The sequence below is a fragment of the Cavia porcellus genome, unplaced genomic scaffold (genome assembly GCF_034190915.1).
Source record: "Cavia porcellus strain 051 isolate PalLab524CR breed Dunkin Hartley unplaced genomic scaffold, mCavPor4.1 scaffold_17, whole genome shotgun sequence".
In the NCBI taxonomy this organism is placed as follows: Eukaryota; Metazoa; Chordata; class Mammalia; order Rodentia; family Caviidae; genus Cavia; species Cavia porcellus.
Window position 1 is genome coordinate 3928260 of NW_026947500.1, and position 23382 is coordinate 3951641.

At 38.8% G+C, this 23382-nt stretch overlaps 1 protein-coding gene across 10 annotated transcripts in view; it reads right to left on the reverse strand.

Moving 5' to 3' along the window:
• Tnik (TRAF2 and NCK interacting kinase) overlaps window positions 1-23382 on the reverse strand; it is a 375608-nt gene that overhangs the window by 158953 nt on the left and 193273 nt on the right. Inside the window, exon 1 of one of the 10 annotated variants that reach the window (XM_013145517.3) lies at window positions 21487-21525. The exons of the other annotated variants lie outside the window; for them this stretch is intronic. Coding sequence (XP_013000971.1) covers window positions 21487-21510 — 24 coding nt within the window. The 5' untranslated portion in view covers window positions 21511-21525. Of the gene's footprint in view, window positions 1-21486; window positions 21526-23382 lie in introns of those variants that run through there. 10 annotated transcript variants of the gene reach the window in all.

Here is a 23382-nt window from a genome sequence, read left to right on the forward strand (position 1 = left end):
GTTCACTTTTGAAGAAAACAAAACACACATTACAAAACCATGAAATACATCAAATCAAATTGAGGGGATGGAGAGTAGTTTGGTGCAAAAGAACTTGCCTATCATGCACAAATTCTTGAGTATCATCCCCAGAACCACAAAAAAAAAATATCAGCATATAGAACATGTAGTCACAGCAGCTGCTATTTCACTGATCAGCTGTCCCAGGTGCATCCATCTATGTCTACATACCAATCATTGGTACTGTGGTGCAGTACTCAGATTCTCTATTAAGTACTTGAGAACTCTCAGGTCCCTCCCTGGGAAGTGCATTCAGTAGATGGGCCCCGTTACCAAGATCATGGTCTCCAGTGGAGACGGCTGAGGAAGGATGGCAACTTGGATGAGGTGAAGAGAATGTGAGTAGAGAGAGCCCAGAGCTATGTAGAGGTCCAAATCCATAAGACTTGGGATAAACTGAACGCACAGTTCCCCTGAGCCTCTCACAAAGCAAGCTACAGAAGGGCCTCAGCAAAATATTTGCTAACTAACAGATTGAATGAAGGAGCGAAAAGTTTCAGGATTGCATTTGGGCTTTGTGTACCATCCACATGTCCACAGCAGCTTCCCACAATTTCTACCTTTCTACTCAGCCACAAAGTATATGAGATAAGAGAGGGTAAGCTTGTGGGCAGGAATCACAATATTTTGCACATAGAGAAGAAAATGAATGATGAATTTAAGTGGAAGAAGTTTTGTTTTTTGTTTTTTAATTCGACAGAGAAGCCAATCTATAGAAACTAGCATTAGTTTTCACTTTCCCTCTGAGCTGTAATGACAGCAAAGGTGAACTCTGGTTTTCCAGTTCCAGTTAAGATTAAAGTTTAGTTAAGACACCTATCTGGACATATTCTGGCATGCTACTGTCCTTTGATAAGGCATGTCTTGAGGCACTGAGCTGGACAAGATAATCTTATGAAAAGGGTCTAAAGGTCCTTAAGATTAATGAGCATGAACGTTCACAGGATGTATTTGGCATGCTGTCCACGCCTACAGCTCCCCAGGTCCAAAGGATCTTCTGTGTTCCCTGGAAGTTCAGAAGCCCTGAAGATCTGTGATCCTGCCACCCTGGTTCCCAGATTGCTGCAAAGGGAGAAGGAAGGCCTCGACACAGAACAGCCTCTGCGCAGCCGCGCTCCATCCATGCTCCACTCACTGTGGGCTGTGCTGCCTGCTACGTCTGAGGAGAGAGAGGAATCACTGTCAAGGCTGGTCAGGAGAGGCCGGCTGAGAACTGAGGCGTGCTCAGAAACACGAAGTGGGGAACAGGACAGAGACAGACAGTTTCATTCCTCTTTGTTAGAAACTAGGACTCCTCGGTCTTTGTGGCTGCCAGCTTGGCTCAGTTTATAAATCAAAATGGATGCTTAAGAAAAAGCAAATCAAACACTCACAATTTGTAGCAGATAGTGGTTAATGTATGCAGATGCCATGGCAGGGAGCCTAGTGCCTGTACCCAGGAAAGGCAGGCACAGCTGAAATGACAGCAGTGACAAGGCAGATAAGCTGAGGGGTGATGATAGCTCAGAAAGCTGCAGAGCCAGTTCTGGCCGTGGCCATAAGCCAAAAACACATGCATTCCCAGTAACCTCTCAACCCAAAAGAGAGCACAGAATCAGGGTTCCTACCAGCTCGTGTCTAACTCATGCCATAGAATCACTATAATCATCTGTGGCTTTCATCCATTCACTTCTGGGAGAACTCAACCCCTGTATGCAGGGCCTCAGAGAATATGCTCAAGCTTCAGCCTCCCAGCTAACCCTGTCTCCCCACTCAGCACAACAGTCTTTTGTGTCCCCCAAGCCAAGGGTTACATCGAGGGACAGAGATGCATTTAAAAGTGCTGGGACCTGGACCCTAGTCCAAGATGAAGCTTATAACTAACTTTAGTAAACTGAGAAAACTAAGGAGCTTAGTGTGAAGTATCCAGGAGGAAATGTTTTCAATCTACATGAATAATGTAATGGTAGAATAGAGAGAGGTCATGGTGAATGCTCTTAAGACTCAAAGACGGTTTCTAAGATGAGAATATGTAATCTATTAACTAGTGATTTCTTACTGTTTATTTTTTAAATTTTGTATTACTTGTACCCTTTTTCTGTTTCTTTTTCTCCTTAAATTAAAAAAAAATTAAAAAAGAAAGACTCAAAGACGGGTTGCTCTTGATGCAACTTGTAAAAAACGAAACATGGAAGGAAAACAACCCTTAACTACTAGCTTGCAGCAGCCTGTATGAATAGTATGGAAGCCAATTTCTTTCTCCTGTGAAGACCCTAAAGTCCCTAATGACTTCAGACCCTTGGGTGCAAACACCCAGGCACATAACTTCCGTAAGATCTATGGGGAAGCGCTAAAAAGCAGGAACTCTGCCTGAGGCCCATGTAATTCTCTATCCTCACCCAAGTCAGCTTCATGCAGCGGAAAGGTGCCGACACACACTGGGAAACACCAAGTTCCTAGGTCTATTGAGCCTTTTAAATTGCCACCAATGACAGTGTGCAAACCCTCCGGCACTGATCCATTTGAGGCTTAGTCTCAGAGAAGCTTGATAAAACTTAGGGAGATCCTATGTAGAAGTATCATAAGACTTTCTTTTATTTACTTCCTTTTAGAGGAAATTGGAACATAAGAGTGGCTTGTGCATTACAACTGGAGGAGAAAGCCAAATAATAAATGTGTTTTATTTATTGATTGATTTTTTTGTTTTGCTCCAGCTGGTACTGAAGATTGAACCCAGGACTTTTGCCACATTCCGTTTCTTGTTGTGAGACAAGCTCTTGCTGAGTTGTTAAATTCCCCAGACTGGCCAGACATTTGGAATCCTCCTGTTTCAGCCTTCCAGAGTGCTGGGATTACAGGCGTATGTAACTATACCCCTGCATGACCAATGTGTTTTGCTTCACAGGGGTTTATTTCTATTTTCCTTTCCACGAGTATTAACTAACAAACTCAGAGGCCCTGGAGGTTTTAGCACGTTATTACTGGTCCACATTTGATAACCTCATTAGTTTCCCTAAAGAAAGGGTCAGGAAGAAAAGGTCACAGAGCCAAGGGAGACTGAAGTCTTCCCCACCACCTCCCTTTTGCTGACAGCTAGCAGAATGCAGGAGATCCTGCTTTCCAGAGCACAGCGCTCATTTTTAAGATGTCTGATCCATAGCTTCTCTGTAGACTACTTTATCAGGCAATTATGCCTTTGCCTCACGACCTCTGGCCGACTCTGTGTTCACTCTATCCCACCTCCCAGCTGTAGATTAAGACAATAAATAATGTCTTCTCCTGGCTCTACACCGGCTGGCCAATTACTGCAGACAAGGGGCCCCATATTCCAAGATTTGCAGTCCAGTGATCGGGTGTGGTGGGGTTGGCATTTAGCAAAGAAGACAGAGAGGCTAAATGATGCTAATAATAATGGTAAGACTGCCATCTCTAACTGCATCTACTGTATGGCTTCCGAAAGAAGCAGGCCGCCCACAGCATCTCTCTCAGCAGAAGGCGCCGCTGCAGCAGTGGCAGCAGCAGCAGTAGGACTTTGTTTGACGTTATTAGGAAGAAAAAGGGCCGAAGTGTTCCCAGCTATCCTTCTTGGGGCAGCAGAAAAACTGGAGCCCATTCGGCTCTTCATCGGGGCTGTGATGAATAAACCTACTCCTACAGTGTCTTCAAACCTCCAGAAGTTTTAATTAAAACAAAAGAAACGTCAGCCAGAAAGCACTGGAATACAATTAGGTCCCATCCCATCTAAAGTGTGGGGGCGGGGGGCTGGTAATGAAAGGGGAGTTCTCATGTTCTTTCTGAATCCCTGCTCTGTTGCTGACACAAAAATCAATTTCAATAGGCTTTAGTTGTATCTGAGCAGGGACTCAGGCAACAGATGAAATTCAGTGAGCAACTCACTGGCGTCATAAATGACTCCCAAAGGAGGAAAATGACTGCAATGAATGCTCCCAACCAAATGTCTCCTCTGTACGCATGCCTGTGTACTTTATATTTACATACGTCTCTATCTCCTCCCAGCCATGTGTGTGTGTGGGGGGGAGGGGGGTCTTTAAACAGATGATTCTGACCTAAGGGGAGATGTCTAGAGACATTTGCGTCTTATGATTGCTGCCACTGGGATCAGGGAAAAGAGGCCAGGGATGTTACTAAATCTTCCATATTATACAAAATTCTCCTTTCTCCAACAAAGAATGACTAAATCCAAAATGTCAATGGACCTAAGTCGAGTAATAGTGTTTTAAAAGCAATACCGTTTATGAGGTGGCCAACGGATGTTGAATCTGTGCAATGTCATTAATGTGGCAGAGAAGAAAAGATAAGGCCTTGCCCTCAGGCTTCTCATGGGTGGAAAGAAGCCAGGCCAGATGACAAGGCATTGTTCTTTCTTAGGAGTAACTTACAAATGATTTTTCTTTTTAATTTTTGGATGAAGGGGATATGGCTCATACCCCAAACATCCATGGTCTTTAAAGAACAAATAACATTAATACTCAATGCAATGGAACCTGAGCCTACTTTTTGTCTAGATTTTATATGTTTAATAGGCCAATTCCAAGAACTTCTTTGAGTTCCAATGAAGCAGCATATTCTAGTTTTAAAAACTCAGAAAAAGTAGTATTATAAATGAATAGAATTTAGTTATGATAGTTGGAAACAGAGGTACAATTTCTGCTAATTATGTTAATTTTGGAAAGTATATTTTAAAACATATTTTTGTCCTATTTAACTTTTAAACAATATTTAGATATTAATACACCTGCATTGTGCTTGTGTTCTCAAATGTTTACATTTTTAAAGTATTGGTAGCTTGATTCAGGAAGACATTATTTTGTTTGATTATATAATATGATGAAATTTTAAGTTTAAAAGATAAATAGCCAAGTATAAAGGGATATTTGTTTTCACATAATATAAGTTCTTTAAATATGGGAATATAGGAATCCTGCAAGTTATGTATGTGATGTTTCCAAAAAATAAGAAAAGTAGCATTCAAATTTTTAGATGAATAAGATGAACAAATTTATCCTATTTCACGGACATTCATGTACCTCCTTTTAGGTACCTAAGGTTTAAGAACTCAACTTTTTAAAAGATAGTCAAAAAATACTCTCCAAAACATGGGGGAAATGAAGATGGGATGTTAATTGTTCCTTCTGCCACAGCAGAAAACTCAGATCTCTGCAAAGGACACCCGTTTCTCTCTTGCTAACATATATCTTTTGTGTCACCACGGAATGCAGCAGCAAGTATGATTTCTGCACAAAGACCTGCATATTGTTCTTTGGATAGAAGGGCAGAAGACAAAGAGGACATTAGAAAACCAAAAGTTGTTTTATAAATGCAAGATGGCTCTGACCAATTCATTACCTTTCAAAGTGATGGCCACCAGACTTCAGTAATTTGCCAGCAAACATATTCATCCCTGGTGAGCTACTTGGGAGCAACAATTCAGTGCCTCTCCAATCCCTGTGTGTCCTTTCCTGCAGGACAACAACGCTGAGAATACTTTTGTGTGAAATCCTGGGTGAAGGAAGGCAATTGGGATATGCTGACATCCTGAGAAAGAGTGAAAGCTCCTTCAGATAAATGAGATATTCCCCCATCTCTGGGCAAGTGCAAAAAAGAGGTAGCTGATGGGTTAATAAACCTGTTGATTAATAGTTAAATTTAGCTACAATATGGCAGTCACCTTCCAGGTAGCTTCCTCCCCAGGAGGGTGAGATTTCCCTGACTCCGGGGAAATTCCTCTTTCTGCCACATTTTTATGCTTCCAGTTTAAGTTGACTAATGAGGGATTGTGAGAGGAGCAAAGCTTCTCGCTGACCTTGACAATCTTCCCTTCTCAAGCAAGAATTTTGTAAAGGAGAAGACAGTCAGAGATCTGTAGCTAAGGCTTGGCAGACCCTGGAGACAAGAGTAGAGGAAGATCTGGAGGGACACAGCGATGTGCTCAGTGACTTAGTGGTTCTAGAGTTAATTTGCCCTGAAGTTTCCTCATCTGTAACACAGATATAAAGTAATTAACTCACTAGACTGCAGTAAGGGTCAAATTTATATATGCAGAAACACTTGATAGAGTGCCCAAGTAAATGATGGATGTACTACAGTGCTTAGTGTAGTATGACATCCATTTCTGATCCCTTCTGTTATTCCCACCCCTTGTTTAGCAAGCAATCTGCAGACTAGGCCCTTCGCCCTCCTCCAGTGTGCCACTGGGCCTTTCCTGCTTTGCTTGTGCTGTACGTGCTTCCTTCAGGTCGTGGTTTACATGTCACCTTCTGCAATTGTCACCTTCTCCAAGAGTCCTTCCCTCGGCATCAGGCCTAAAAGTTCAGCTCCACCCTGACTCTTGCCACCCTTTCCTCTTCTTTGGGATCATCTAACAATGTGGACGTCCCCTACTCTAGAAGGAAAGGGTCTAGAGGACTGGGCTTCGTCTTGTCCACTACCCCATCTTCAGCAGTAGACCAGTGCTTGGTGAGTGACATGAACTCTCAGCCTCTTCATGGAAATACTTTCCCATGTCCTTCTGTTCTTCTTTTTTTTAATCACAGCACCTCCTACTTGAACACATAACATGGGACAGGTACTTTCCTAGACAAGGAAACTGAAGCTCAAAGGAGCATATTTTCTTTTCAAATTGCATAAAATAAAGGAAAAAAATATTGTCAATCCTTTTTAGTCTACTTAAATTCTTCCTACAGTTTAAGGTTAAATTAAAATGCTTGAAAGCCAGAATATATTTTCTATCCAGAAAGGTCTATTTATGTAAATATATAATTTAAATATTATACTTAAGTTTTATTTACATATTAGCAACTATTGAAAAGTTAGACAGTTTGGAGAACTGAAAAGTTAGAGAGTGTAAAAGGGGCAACCCACACCTCCAAATTATATTTCTGCTAGCAGCAGCCAGCAGATCAACTTTACAGGTAGCAATTAAGGATCAGGCTGTGCTTTTGGAACCAACGAGAACATCTGCTAACTCTTCCCTAAGAGGAATGTGGAAGGAGGAAGCTAACTTTGCCCAAACCTTCTAGACTTCAGTCACCTAAGGTCACCTGCACAGAAGAGTGACTCACTGCCTTCCCTTCCTGCTCTTCTTCATCTCCAGCTGCGGAGCAGGGGAAGGCATGTGGTTAAAGACTCAAAGGAAGAATCTCCTTCACAGGCATCTTTTCTGACAACATCAAACCAGGTTCAACCTATTACCAGGATCTGAACTCAGCCACCTTGGGCATTAGGTGCGTGGTTACTATCCAAGGAGTCAGGTCTGCATTTCCTTAGCATTTAACTCAGCAGTCTGACATTTGCAATATTAATGGTCTATTTCTTTTTGGATTCTATTTTCAGGGGAAGACATTAAGAAAATTTAAAAAATGGTGCCCATTCAAGGAAATTAAAAGAACTACAAGTCTTCAATTTTTCAAATACATCTTATGATATGCCCAAAGCAAACAACAGAAAATTACCTTAGATGTAAGAAACAAGTAAGAGGCGGCAATTTATTACCTATATTAATGAGCCACAGATAGACATTTAACAGCGCAGAGATTTAGATACTGAAAATGATTATATATGATGCTTTTAAAGGTTGGGTTATACTTTGAACACGTTTAGTTTCACATTTTTAAAAATACTTTTTGAGGAGAAAATCTTTCTGAAAATAATTCAGAATGCATGGAAAAATCTTTGGAAAATAAATGCAAAAGAGCTGAAGAACAAGTGTGTACATATGTGTATATGTCTGTATTCTATTTAAAACTTAATCAGTGTTCAGTTTTGGAACGGAGATCTCTTTAACTTTTCATGGATTTTATAAAGAAGGGCATTTGCTATGTCCTTTCCTTTACAAGATTAAAATGCAAACAGAACTGGCCAGGTAGAGCAAATTGCTATGCCCCACCTTACTGAGCAAACATTTTGTTTTTGTTGTTCAACATAAATTGCAATGTAGTCATGTCACCTTGACAATTGTTATGCAGGAGACCACAGCACATCAAAATACAATTACTGCACTAGTCTACTATTAATTAAAATGGCAGCAAATAAACAACTTCCTGAAAATGCATTTAAAAAAAAAATAAACTGAAGTAGATTTCAGTGCATACTAGAACATGGCAAGTTTTTATAAAGAAAGAAATTATGAATCAAATCTACGAATTTCACAAAAAAGAGCATAATATTTATAGTAAAAAATAGTTCCCTACCCTAGTCAGAAGCTACACTTTTATACAGCTCCAAGAAATCTTTTTTTATAATGCTTTTCTACATGAATGCATCTCCTGGAGCCAAACATGTTGGCAACCCCATAAATCAAACATTAAATTCTCCGATTATTTTTTGAGCATCTATTACATATAAGGCACTATATCCACCTCTGAGTATTCTGAGTTACAAGTCAAAGATTGCTAAAATTATTTACAGTTTTTGCCTGACTACTTTAATTTTTATATTAAGGGACCTTACTCTAAAAGAAGGCTAACAGTAATACAAGCTTCTATTTCTCCTGTGCTTATCTGCAGAGACTTCCTCAAAGTCACTCAGGACCAACATCAAATTATGACATCTTATTTTGGGGAAAAAGAAAATTTCTAATATATGTGTTCTCTAGGAAATACAATGTTAATTAAAGAAAAACTGCAGGAAAGAAATATGGACATCAATTATCTTCTCAAGAGAGAATAAGACAGTCATTTCTAATTTGAGCCCTCTGTAAACAACACCACTACAGAAAGCCACTGAAGCAAATTGAGATTTGAGAGGGGTTGTCTTCTTGGGCCCTGATGAGATTTAATTTTGTGCTATGCTCTTCTCAGGCACAGATACTCTTCAAATACAACATTCAAATACTTCCCAAATGTGTTCACTTTCCTAGGGGTGAAGGTTCTCAAATAGTTTAATGGATAGTACCAGAAAAAGGAACTTCCAGTATTCCTATTTTGTTAGGCACCATAAAATCATTCATTAGTCTGATCCCATAATATCACAGTGTTAGGTGAAAATCTCATTAAGAATACCAACATGTTTTCAACTTAGAATTTAATTCAACTTAAAATAGCATTAATTCAACTTATAATTGATTTCTAAGCTAAGGTAACATGGAAGTGAATTTTGTCACTGTATTTTATTGACACAACCATATTTAAAATATTTTACAAAACTCCATTCAATATTGAGAGGTTAAAGACACAAATCCTGAAATTACTATGAGATTATAAAAATTGAGCAAGGAAGCTACTTGGAAAAATTTGTGAAAACTTTGCAATTAGTAGATGTTTTATATTTAGCTATACTGATAATCATTTATGAACAATATGGAAATACAGTACTGAAGCAAATGATTGGGAAAGGGAAATTGGAATTTTCACAGTTAAGCCTAAGTGCCAACTTGGTTGGTTTAGGAGTTGCCTCTGGGATTAGTGAGGCACCCTGTGGAATGTCTTTGAATGGCCTTGGGTATATCTGGACCCTCAACCCTTCTTATCGGGCACCGTGCCCAGGTTCTACCTCCCAAACTCTATGAACTAAGCAGTTCTGCTCCACTCTGTCCTTCTGCCATGATGCTTCTGTTTTGGAGCCAGTAGATCAAGGACTGAAGGCCATGAAAACTATGACCTCAATTAGACCTCTTCCCCTTCAAATTGTGAGTGTCAGGCGTTTTGTCCCAACAATTGCTAAGGTGACTAATGCAGAATAGAGGGACACAGTGGTTCAGATTTGTGGAAATTCCTCTTCCTCTGTGTCTAACACAACACCTGGGTAGAGAGTTAAGCCTTGTGAAATAGAGACTTTGAACTTGCATCAACACTGAATTCCATTAAGGATGGAATTAAAACAAACTCTACAGTCTAAATCACAGTTGGAGAATTGTAGAGGACCTTATGAAAATGATCTAAAATAACTGGGAAGATGGGGATTATTGATGATATCACAGCTTAAGGAGCAAGCTGAAGAAAAACACACTAGCAGACGTGAAATAGATGAATGTCACTATAACAAAAGATCACTTTTTTTGTATTAAAGTAAGAGAAACAACAGATTTAAACCAAAGTGTAACGTTTTTGATTTTCTTACAAAGTAGGGTTGTAACAGTGATTAAAAGGTGTGAGTGGCTAAGGAAGGCTGGAACAACTTTTTAAGATATTTCATAAAAAGTTTTTCAATATTTTGGTATAATGAGGCGTGACACTGATGTATAATGAAGAGGGAAAGAATAGATTGGACTTTAACATCCTGTGTAGTGACTTTTATAGCTTAAACATTTCCTTCCTATAAATTACCTTTAGATTCTTGAATCATGTGTTTATTACTGATGCCCACTTTAAAGCAAAGATGACTAAAATGCCATTTCTCTCCTTGACAGATCTTACAATCAAGGCTTCCTTTTACTGCACATTTTTAATAACTGTGAATATGCTAATTTAAGTAAATGAATGTCAAGTCTTGTTGGAAAAGAAAAAAAAAACAAGAAAAGATAAAAGGAAGCCTAAAAGTGGGGAGTAGAAGAAAAGTAACAAAAGTAGATGCAGCATAGGGTAGTGTTGGAATCCTACAGAAAGAAGCAGGGGCAAGAAAAGGTTGGGGTGCCCAATTTCAGTTGGAAGGAAAATGAGAGAGGGGAAGAGAGAGAATAAGTGTGGAAGGAGAGGTTGGCGACGCAGTTTTAAACGGTTCTGCCATCACCCTGAGCTGAACTCACTTAGATAAACCTTACCCCAAAACTTCCCAAGCTAAATGTAAAAATGAATCTTGAGGCCAGATTGGAAAGTGTGACGGCTCAGCGACACTGAGTAATAAAGAGGGATCACTGGCCTTATGAGTAGAAAACACAGTCTGCAAAAGGAGCCCTTTATATTCACATCTCAAAACAAGACAGATTCTAATTCCTGATTAATAAAGGGCTGGGAATAATAAACAGTATAGAAATCATAGCTGGCAAATGAAAATTGTTAATAGTGAATAGCTACATGTTAGGTACTGCTGTAAGGATTTTACAAAGATTAATGCATCATAGAAAATTATGAAGTAGCTGTTACGGTATTCTCATTTTACAGATAAGGAAACTAAGCACAAAGAAGTTACTTAACTTGTCCAGAATACCTATTGTTTAACATGAATAGTGTCCTTTCACCAGTGTTCACTTCACTTATTGCAATTTATCGATTCATTTTAGTAAATAATATTTCTCAGAGCTTTCATTTGATTGCACATATTTGTAGGAGTTTTATAACCTCAGTCTTTCTACCACCAAATTTCTCCCTTGGGGTTTCAGTTATAACTTCTCACAGTGGAATTTTCAGAAGCAATTCCCAGATTGAGAAAGTGACAATTACGATCGACAGATGTCCCATAATCCCCAGCCCTGACGTTTGAGCGTTCACCATAGGATAGGAATAATACAAAGGTAGGACTTCGATTCAGTCCCAAATGATCAGGACTAGACCAAGGGAAGAGAAGAAAAGACAGTCAAGGTGCTGAGGGATCAGGATGTGTCTGAATCTGTGTGTGGTAGTGATGTCATAACTGTACAAAAAGCAGGCGTAAATAAGGCTAGAGCGGCAGGCAGGGTTCCAGTACAGAACAGCTTCTCATATCACACAGGAGTATTACGTTTAGGACTTAAATGAGAATCAGGATAAGACTGGATCCCCAAAGGTCACCTGGTCATCAACATCCTCTCCTTCTTCTTCTTCTTTCTTTTTCGTTTCCCCACTGCCCACCACACAGCTCCAGGACTGCAGCTCATTTGTCCTCCACAGATCTGATGACCATTAGGATCAGTCAGGATATCAAACAGAGAGGACAGAGGCAAAAACAGGAGAAAGGAGCAGACACCAGAAAGGGAAGGAAGAGGGAGTTTTTGAACATGGAGGGAAAAGACTTGTACCAAGACAGGATGGAAGAAGATAAGAATGTGTTTGTGTCAGTGTTTATGGGTAGAGACGGAGGAATACCTCTGTCAACCTGGAATACCTGTCCAGTAACTCCACCTTTCTAGAGGAACAGGAAAGTCACTTGAAAATATAATAAAAATAGGGGGCACCAAAAAGTGTAGAGTAGAGAAGTGAACCATAAGGGTAACTACTCAAGGGAACAGGCAAAGCAAGGCACAGATGATACAATACTCACCAAGCTGAGTCATCAAGCCCAAATGCAAAACATGAAATCAAATATGTAAATTTTTCAAAGGTAAAGAGTGTGCAAGTCGGATATTTTAGAAGAACAAAGGACAAAGGAGATATTGCATGCCAGCTAAAAATGATTAATTTGAGAAATCATGAGGCCCAAGGCTGGAAGGACAAGTTATTAAAGTTTCATAGGGACTGAGAAACTGACAAAAGACACTAGAGGGCTTATTCAACATCAAAGGACAGGTGTGCAAATCTGAACGAGTACAAACCACAAGAATCAAAGGCTGTGGCCCATGACTGGGATTCTATAAATTCATTATTTTAAAAGTAGAACAGATCTGGGCCACAGAGGCAGGGTGTGAGACACAAGTGTGTGCTACTGCTCCAGGTAACAGTATGCAACTATAGTATCAATGTTAGCCATTTTACAAGTAAACTAAATGCTAGGTATGTATTCAATGTCCCAGTCAGTTGATGGCAAGACCAAGGATTCAACACAGGTCTTCGCTGCCAATTCCTGTTGAGTTTTCATAGCAAATAATTTCAGTTAGTATCTGTTTGAACCTTTGAACAAAATAATAAAATGGTAATTTTACTTTCAGACTAAGACCAAGCCATAATGAAGAAAAGCTATAAATCTGACTTAATATGCAAGGGAAACTGACAGCTTTATTTCTAGTACTCAGGCTATTACCCAGAGTACAGAAGCTTATGAAATTCTTTTAAAATGTATCTTTGCGTAGTGACTTCTTATAATAGAAGCTTTAAAAGTAACTAGATACCTAACACGATAACAAAAATAGTTAAGAACAATTTTATCTCATAAAACATAAATCCAGCCTGAAGTAGCATGTCTGTCATTATTTCTGTATGTTATATGCCACTACTTATCAAGCATAAGACCGTGTCAAGATGATTTAGGCAGATAAAGCAAAATAAACATATGAAACCACGTATTTTTCAGGCTAGGTACTTTTATGCATGCAAATGTGAATATCAAATTCGTTCAAATGCAAATGAGGCTGTCATTTTCTTTGATTAAGAATCATTCAGCCCCCCTATTACCATTAACACACAAGACAGAGTGTCTGCTGCTAATCTAAGGGGGTTGAGAGGATGGAGTGATAGGATGGAAATGGCAAATTAGAGGTTTAAATTGTAATTAGTTACTGTTAAGCCAGTCCTGGGCAGCCCATAGGACATTACAATAAGAACATATTCAATTCGAGTAACAGTGATAAACATTAGTATAATTCCACTTTGAATAATTTATTACAAAAAGAACAAAGAAAAATATAGCAAGTTTGCTGCCTATGATATTAGCTATTACAACCCTTTATTATATACTCAGCAAAGAGCCACAGGAATGCCTATTTTTCACACATGTTACATACAATTACTCCATACCTATTCATTTCACTTATTTGAGGGAGGCTGGGTCGTCCCCCGTCAGTTGGAGGCCAAAAACCAATCCAACCCAAGCTACCACTTCTTTTCAACCACTCCTCATTATCCTGGTTTGTCACAGGTCTGGGAATAGACAGCTTGCTTTTGCTGAGTATATACTTACCAGCTAAGATTTTACGTGGATTATTATTTAATCCAGCATGCCCTGTATGATGTACTATTGCCACCCCATTATACAAATAAGAAAGAGGCCCAGTTACAAAGTCAACAGCTGGCGAGGACAGGCTCTTTGTTAATACTTTACTCAAAGTTCACCCAGCCTCTACTCTGTAGCTTCAATGTCCCATGTTCAGGAATTCACCCTGCTGCTTTAAGTCACATTGATCTCTCCCTTCTCAGAGGGAACTCAGCCAGGCCTGGATGGAGGTTGTGCTTTCCAGTAGCAGCAGAATCTCTAACACTTATGAGCAGGCCTGGGAGAGATCAGTTGATTCTGTTCATCTAGAAAACCAGGGCAAATGGGCAGTTTCTGCACAGAAGTGAAGTCTGGGACAGAGTGCTTCAGCATCTTAAAAATTCTGATGTAACCCAAGCCCTGGTTTCCAAAAGTGTTCAAGCACAGGAAATTCTAGAGGATAGAACCACACCTTTTAAAAATAAGTTAGGCTCCAATCTAGTAGACTTGGAAGTATAGGAAAAAATGAATATTAAAACTATCAGTGACATTTGTGCCCATCTATATTAACTCCCTCTATGACAGTCCTCCAAGGCACGTACCCAAGTCAGTAAAAAACAAGGACTTCAATTCCTTCAGCGGTGGCAGGTAGGAGCAATGCTCACCAGGTCTAGTCAGAGACCCAGGGATCTACACCAGATGCTGTCACCCTGTAGGTGCGTGTCCATGGGCAAACTTTATCTCTGTGAGCCTCAGTTTCCACTAGTAAAACCAGAGAAATGACATCTTACATAATGAGAACTACATTAGCTAATGTGAAACTTTTATAAACTAAAATTCTAAAGTTCTACAATGTATTTATATTATTGTTTTCCATTTGGAATTTTAAATTTTTTGACATTTTGGGGGGGAATCTTAAAACTGTCAAAATCATCAGTTGATGACTTCCAAGACCACTATCAAAATCAAGAAATCAAGTAATATAAATGTTGGCAAGGATGTGGGGGAAAAAGAACCCTCTGCATTGTTGCTGGAGATATAAACTAGTACAATCACTATGGAAATCTCTGTGGAGATTCATCTAAAAATTAAAAGCTAAAATTACACTTGACCAACCCAGCTATTCCCCTTCTAGTATCTTCCCCCATATTAAAGATATCATTACATGCATACCCATGTTTATAGCACAAAATTCAAAACAGCTGAATCTTGGAAGTAGCCCATGTGTCTATCAAAGATGAATCAAGAAAGAAAATGTGGTACTTGTACACAATGGAGCATTACTCTGACATAAAAAAGATAAACTTGGCTTATTCATAGGAAAATGGACAGATGCACTTTGAAATCATGTTAAGTGAAATAAGACACACAAGCTTAAATATCACACAGTTTCTCCTGTATAAGAAACGCAAATTATAAATAGAGCAAAATAAAAGATAGATATTAGAAAGTAAGGAGATGGGTCTCTCTCAAATGGCAAAGAAATGGAAGGGAATGGGAAAGGAAAAGGAATAAAAAAGGAATTTAAATGTTTTATGTCCATATGGCAACCCCATACAACATTATGGGGTTGTACACTAAAAAAAAAAAAAAAAAAAAAAAAATAACTAAAATGCAGTGTATATTGTTCAAAGGCTCCAAATAACAAATGGTCACAGACTTGACGTGCCTGGATGAATTTGAAAGTGTGTGTCTCTAGAAAATGGTTGACGCTTCTCTAAACAGAAGGGGAAACAGTATGGTCCTGCAGAAAGAAGCATCTATACATGTCAGCTAGTTTAAAGGTGGGCAATAGACTGTTAGCACTGAGACAGCCAAAGTACATTGGAACCTGAACAAAACCAGGGAGAAAGCTGTCAAACAGTGTATCCCAAGGGCATGACTGTGAGGCTTCCTAAAAGAGGAAGACACGAGCTTACTAAAACATAAAATTATTATGTGGGTTGAGATCCTTTTGGGTCTCAAGAGGGTTGAGACCCTTTTGGTCTGTTCCAGAATGAGACTGGTTGTTAGCGCTGATGAAAATCTTGAAATGTTTGAACATGTTTGGGTAATGACATGGGATGACATGAAAATCTCATAAATGAGAAATAGCTAATAATGATATGACAGTTATCAGTGTTTTGCCCTCTAAGGGTAAGTTGTTCTGGTCTGGATAGCCCTGTGGCTATCCTGGGCTAGAGCAGGAGTATAATACAATGGCCATAGAAAGATGCTTCTGATTATGAGATTTTCATCTGACCCAGACCCAGAGTGTGTATGTGCTCAGCTAACGCCTAAGTTATCAAAAACCTAAATTTCACACACATGTTAGCTGATATTTAACATAAATAGTGCATACAATTTTCTTTAGCACACTACCAGGACTTGCACTGAAAAGGATGTTGTTTCTAGACACTCATAGTATTGACGCTTTGATCATGTGAAATTACCATTACCATATCCTTCTGCATACTCAAAAAGAATTAAAGAATTACTTTCTAATATCTATCTTTTATTTTGCTCTATTTATAGTTTTTGTGTTTCTTATACAGGAGAGACTGTGTGATATTTAAGCTTGTGTGTTAGAGAATATTTTTGACTTTTTGCATTTAATATCATTCTAAACTGGTGAGAAAAGTGGGGCATCAAGCCATTAGAAAGTTAAAAGGATGAGACCAAAATCTTTTTTAAAAAGTTATTTATACATTGCAACACCAAAAGAGGAGAGCCCTCAAATATTTGGGGCTATTCTAAGATTTTTAAAACAATTTGTGTAATTTTCCACCTTGAAGAAAAGGATGTCCAGTTATATAAATCGTGGTGTGTGTGTGTGTGTTCATGTGCATGTATGTGTGTGCTCTTTTTACTCAATAGTTCTGCTCTCAAAATTTCATTTCCCTCTGGCTGCTTTCTCTTCATAAATATGCTTGCACTGCTTCAGTGCAAGCAGTGCGTGAGAGAAAACACCTCTGTACGTTCCCCATGTGCACAGTGTACAGTCTGAGGACTAAGTGATTGACTAGTACTCCAAACTCAGCTCTGATTAAATGTTCTGAACACAAGAACTGGGAAACCATATCTGGAAGCTGGTGGGATAATGTAACATAAAGACAACAGAAACTAAAAGTGAGAGAAAAAAGAGAAGGAAAAGATACAAACAAAATAATGAAGACTTAGCATTTTGCATATATCCTGAAAGTAACATAAATTTTCAAGAAACTGTCTCTTGGATATTCAAGACAGATAGTATACATATCAATACATAGCTGGGCTAACTCTGTCTTGGGTCTCCCCACTTAGAAGGTAAATACCAAAGCAAGTACTGATGACTAAGCATAATTCAGGGCAAGATTTTATACCACTGCACAGAACTGGTTCTTTGACAATGTAACTTTGTTAGGTTTTGCCCTTATATAGAGATAGAATTACTTTGCTTCTTTCTTATATCACAGATTTTGTCAGAAAGCAAAACAGAGACTAAGAGGAGTGAGATAAGGGTAGTATATAATCCTGTAACATCACCTAAAGCCTAAAGAACATGAAAATCGATAGCTAGGATTTTCCCAAGGCAGGCAGTGGGGGAGGTGACAGATTTCAGAACATTTAAGTGGAAGACAGTAGAGAAGCATTTTATGTATTTTTAGAAAGCAGTTTTCTCTAGGGAGACAGAAGCGACTCTTAACCCATGTTGTACTAGGAATACGAAGCACACTTCAAAACAGTCCCTCTGGAACTCGGGTGAGTCTGAAAGGTAACTGAGCACACCCCCATCACTATGGCTCCATTTTTCCATCTTGAAGATTGGCTGGTTTGGAAAATCTTGCTCCTCTGACACCTCAACTCTTGCTTTGTTCTTGAGATCAAAGGGCTGAATTAACTTCCTTTCGAACAGATCTGTTTTTAAGAATATAGGAAATTAAAAAGCAATTAAAAACAAAACCTCTCAAATGTCACAGTTAAGAAACTTGTACTGGCTGGACCACCAGAAGTCTGAAGCAAATTCAAATGACAAACATACCACCTGTCTTGGTTACTTATCTCTTGTTGCTGGAACAAAATGTCTGACACTCAAAATTAAGGACAAGAAGGTTTATTTAGCTCACAGTTTGTGGAGGTTTCAATCTGTAATCAGCTGGCTCCAAGGCACAGTGGTATGAAACAGAGGCAAGAGCTCAAAGCAGCAAAAGATAACAACAGCAACAAGATTAAAAGGGGGAACAAGCCTAGTTTTCTCCCTTACACAGTGAGCAGGCTGCCTATCCTTGGGTGGGTTTAGCACTCACACCATCTCTGTTCCCTTCTCTTGCACAGGATGGGGATGTTTACAAAGTGAGCACTCTAGAGCCTTGCTGAGTTACTTAGTTTAGCTTCTAAACTTCTCAATCCTCAAACTGACACAATGTATCAACTACTACACTATCTTTCCCAACTATCTCCCCAAAGGAATCCTTGATTGAAGGAAGCCTCCCTCTCCTCTATGTAACAGATTTCTCAAAATTAAGTTAACAATTAAGTCATGGATATTGGAAAAGTACAGAAAATGTCTTTATTCTATTCATCAATACTGCTGGAGACGTCAACTGAACAAAGAATGTAACTAGGCAGCCTTCCATCATTTAAATAAAAATATGACTGGCAAATTATGAAGGGTGATTTCAGGATCTGTTTTCTGGACACAGCTCAGAGAACCAGTCATTTATATCCTTCTTAACATTTTTTTCCCAATATGTTCTTAAATCTTTAACCGACATGAAGATACAAATGACTAATAACTACATTCAGTTTTCTCTTCCTTCAAGGAAATGTTAATTTTAGCAAGAAAATAATACAGCTTCTAGCATTTGAAGAACAAAACAAAGATCCTCCATGGCTCATTTATACTGACTGATCTTCTTAATGTAAGTTGTCTATCAGTGAAGGCATTCTGCTGAATAAAGTCTCAGAATAATCTCAAAAAGTCAAACTGACCATTACACCTTCATTCTCCATTTCTTCTGATACCAAAGAATATACTAAACTCTTCCTGAGACAAGAGCAAAAGATAATGAACTAACCTATACAATTTCAGGCTTTACATACAATACCAGGAATTCAATTCTTAGATTTTTAATATTTGTTCACCGCTCTCCATATCCACGACAGTCTCACATATAGACCCAGATTTCCTACCTGTAATTATAGTTTCTAGGCATGCATATATCACCAAAATAAATTAGGTTAAATATAAACATCACCTGGAAGTTTTGCATTTTGTTGATACTACTAATCCGTAAGTCTTGTATCAATATAGTATTGATATGAATTGATTGAATTTTCACTACTGAAAGATTCTTACCTACTGCTATATACAGACATATTTATCTACCTATTCCTGTACAGGTAACACATTAAGTGCTAAATAGACATCTTCATTTTATAGCACATATCAATCATTTTATGAGAATATTTGTGGGCAGATAAAACAGACCCACTCTTTTAATTTCATCTCATAATAAAAAACCGATATGCAAAATATCAGTGCAGAGAAGCTTTTTGCAGAAAATAGGATCTGATTTTTCATTGGATTCAACTAAACAAGATAAATACGTTCTTGTGTGGTACAAGGCAATAGCTTTGAGAATTGTTCTGAAAGCAAAATAAAAAGAGAATTAGTGTGTAGATTTATTACACAGCTTTTCAAAAGATACAAAGAAAAAGCCATTTTTGATGTATGTGAAAAACAGTTAATTCAGTGCTGTTCTATTTCAGGTTTGTTCAGTAATTTTGGCTTATAACCATATCTTATTCTTCTGGATTACAACTGATTTTGAGGTTGCAGTGTGTTTCATTTGATGCCAACTCAATTTGGAAAATAAAGGAGTGAAGCTCTCAAATATCTGGCCAACAAAACTTCACATGGGTAGAAAAAATATTTATCACCACTCTGAGTTAATGAAATTCCAAGTTTCATATAAATCAAGAAGATTCCTAAGGATCTATTTCTATATTCCCCACAAGGAAACTAGATTTTTCTGAAGCTGTCTGTGTGACAAATGCTGTCTGGTTAGAAGTGGTGCTCCACGACTTAGCTAGAGTGAAAACAGTCTCAGATGCAATCTACAAATCATTTTCAAAGTGGCTTGTTTTGCAAACACTAGAAACAAGCAATGGCTATTTTTCCATTCACTATGTAGACATCACCTGCTCATCAATAGAGTTCAAAACATCTTGCAGAAGGTAAACTAAAACAAAACGAAGCAAAAATACCTTCCCAAGTATCCACCATACTGCCTCTTTAAAAGGAGCGTGGAGTAAATTCAAAGTTGCCTGATTATTCATGAGAGGAGACAAATTAAGCTCAACACGGATAAAAAGAAATGTTCTGCACCACAGGCCCAAAGGAACAAAGCTGAGTTTGTCTCACATTCCCACGTGCCATGGCTCCTGTCCCTGAGTACTACCGATGACCACAGGTGTGAGTTCCACTTGGTGTTTCAGAAATGTTCTCTTCTGCTGGAAGGACACCGAAAATCCATAGATATAAGAGACTGCTTTGCACTTTCCAAGCTCTGTTTGGTTTTCAAATTCAGCTCATCTTTGAGGTTCAGTGTTTAAAGGGTACAATGTGGGAGTTCTATTTCCTCAAGAGAATTAGAGGGCAGGTAGTTCAATAGAACCACAGAAAAGAATAGAAATATGTAACAAAGTACTATGAGCAGCCAATAAGACAGGCATTTACTAACTATGTCTCAGAGGGAAAAACATATAGCTCCCAACAAGACAAAAGTAAAAACTGTCTACCGCTTCATCTCCTGGCTTGTTCTGAGGATGGCGATGTTTTAGGACTTCTCCAAGTCTTGATTTCTATCATAACTGTTTCCTTTGTATCCCATGCCTATTTCACTATGCCTAAGAGCAGAAATCAAACTATCAGAAATTCTCACACTGCCTCGAAGTCAATAACTGATTCTACAAATCCCCAGGCACAGGGCTTCAAGAAGGATCCAAAATGTGTAATAGTCACTGTACAAAAGAGAGGAAAAGAAAATGCTCTAAACTATATAACTGCATGTTTATTTAAATGTATAAGACAGAAAATGATATCACAGAGTTCTATTGGATCATTGAACAGAACTGTTTGCAGTATCATTGTTGGAATGTCCACTCTACAAACTTTGATTCTGTGACTTGAACAATTATTTCTAAGACGGCAATATGTAATCTATTAACTAGTGATTTCCTACTGCGCATTTTTTTTTCTTCTGTAAATCGGTAAAACTTGTACCCTTCACTGTTTTTTTTTTCTTTCTTTTCTTTTCTCGTTAAATAAAAATAAAAAAAAAAAAAAAAAAAAAAAAAAAAAAAAAAGAAGGATCAGCTGAGAATTTAAATAAGGAGAAGGAAAGTCTACAAAGAGGTTAATTAGCATGTGTGATCCGTGGAGAAAGACAGAACATTTTGCCAGGAAACAGCCCAGATGTCCCGGTGGGGAGGTGATATCTCCTTAACCAAACGTGATGCTTGGTGAACTGTCTTCAGCAATACTTAGGGATACTAAGAAACAAAGGCCACACACACAAAGAGGATGATCTGACCATGACGTCTTGGCAAAGCTACTCCTCAGACACCTCCTATACTCCAAATACTGTATTTTCTTCCAGCCAATTTCCTCTAAGCTTCAACATCAGATAGAAGTTTAAAGTGGGTGAATCCCTAAGGGGTTATCTGATTTACTTATTACATATCCAAAAAAGAAACTATTTATCATACCTGGTGAGGATGGAACCACTTCATTCTGATGGTAGAGCATCTTTATTGAGTCCAGATGCGCATCTGGAAGCCTCCTACCTGGAATAAAGTCTGGAGCTGATTCGGGGTAGAGGGCACTGTTATGTGATCAAAGATACAGTGAATATTTAAGTTTTTAAAAATTTGTTTCAGGGTCAGGGATTTAGCTCAGTGGCTCAAGCGCTTGCCTGATAAACACAAGGTTGTGAGTTCAATCCCCAGTACCAAAAATAAAAAAATAAAAATAAAAATTTGTTTCAGTACAAGAAAGACTGCCATTAATCCCCCACAAAACATTCTTCCTTGAATACATTACTCTGTTTTTTTTTGCTGCTGTCTGAAGTGGAAATTCTGGAAATTCTCTTTTGTGTTTTTATGAGATGTGACAAAAAATACAGTGAATACTGCTACTGCATACCATCCAAGAAAGGTAGACTTGTAAGAACATTACAGTGTGTGTTCATACACCTTATTTAGCATGCCTGCCCCACATGATTTCTGGGTCTTTCCCAAAGTCAAGATGACCATGAAAAGCAAACGATCTGAATTGACTCAGGAGATTGAGGTAGCACAACAGAGCAACTAAAAATGTGATTCAAGAGGGCTCCCAGAACTTCAGAGGGTGACAAGAAAAAGAGACAAGTGTGTTCAACACGAGGGGGAAGTAATGGTAACATGTCCTTTACTGGAGTTAAAATGTTTAATTTAAACATTCACTGTAGGTTTCACCTACATCTCGTAAATGGCAACTCAGGGCAGGACAATGACTTTGGCCTTCTGTATGCAGAGAGGGTTTTGCAATTCCCCAGAAGGGAGAGTGTGACTACATGTTTTCAGTTTGGTGTGAAAACATCAGGAACAAAAGAAGTGCTGCTGAGAGACACACCTGTTTCCCTGGATCCGGGCATCTTCTTCTTTCTCTGCACTTGAAAATACCCACTAGGAAGTCTTTGTTTTGGATCTAACTTGCATTGGTGTGGTAAGTGGCTGCACAAAAGTGGGGGAGATGGGAAGCCTGAAGTCAAGAAAGAGGGAGTGCTTTACCTCTCCCATCTCAAAAGAAGGTGCAGGTGTCTGCGGAGGGATCAGAGAGCTGGAAGAATCAAGCAACCACGTTGTGAGAACCAAGACAGGTGCTCCAGGACTGGGAAATCATTTTTCACAAGCTCAACGTGAACAAAGGTTTAAACCATCGTAAGTAACAGTCATGGCAGTGTGCAAATATACTTAGCAACACAGGATCCAAATTCCCCCGAACCCTAGCAGCTATGTGATGTTGGTTGTTTAGCCACTTTGACTGTAAGCACATCCAAATAATGATAATGGCAACATCCTCCTTCCTGATGGGAAATGGAAAATGTTCCATGGGAAATACAATGTAGATGCTCACAAAATGACTGTCATTGTTGTGGCACTTTTCTTTTAATTGTATTTATGCTCATCACACCATTCCGTCCTCGTTACCTGGCTTCTCAGAAAGGAAAAAAAATACTCTGATGACAATAAAAGCATATGGGACCTGGCAAATATTTGAGAACCAATGCCTCTTGCAAAGCCCATATAGGGTGTCCACTAGTAACTAAGAGTCAAGAAGACTCTCCCAGACCATCTTACCATCACACTACTTATCTTTGCCACGAACTAAGCTGCAGCTGATGTGACATTCTGGAGAGGAGGTCTCCCTACTGTTTCTTCCCCCTAGACTGATTTCATTACACTACTTGGGCAGATAGGATTCCACACAGCTGAGGCAACACAACTTCTGGGAACACCTCTGAGTACCAACTGCTGGCTGCAGTGCTGGTTTCCTTGCTGATGAATCTCATTCCTGAGATATAAGTCACAGAGTCTTTTTTGGTTCTGTATTTAGAAGTTGTC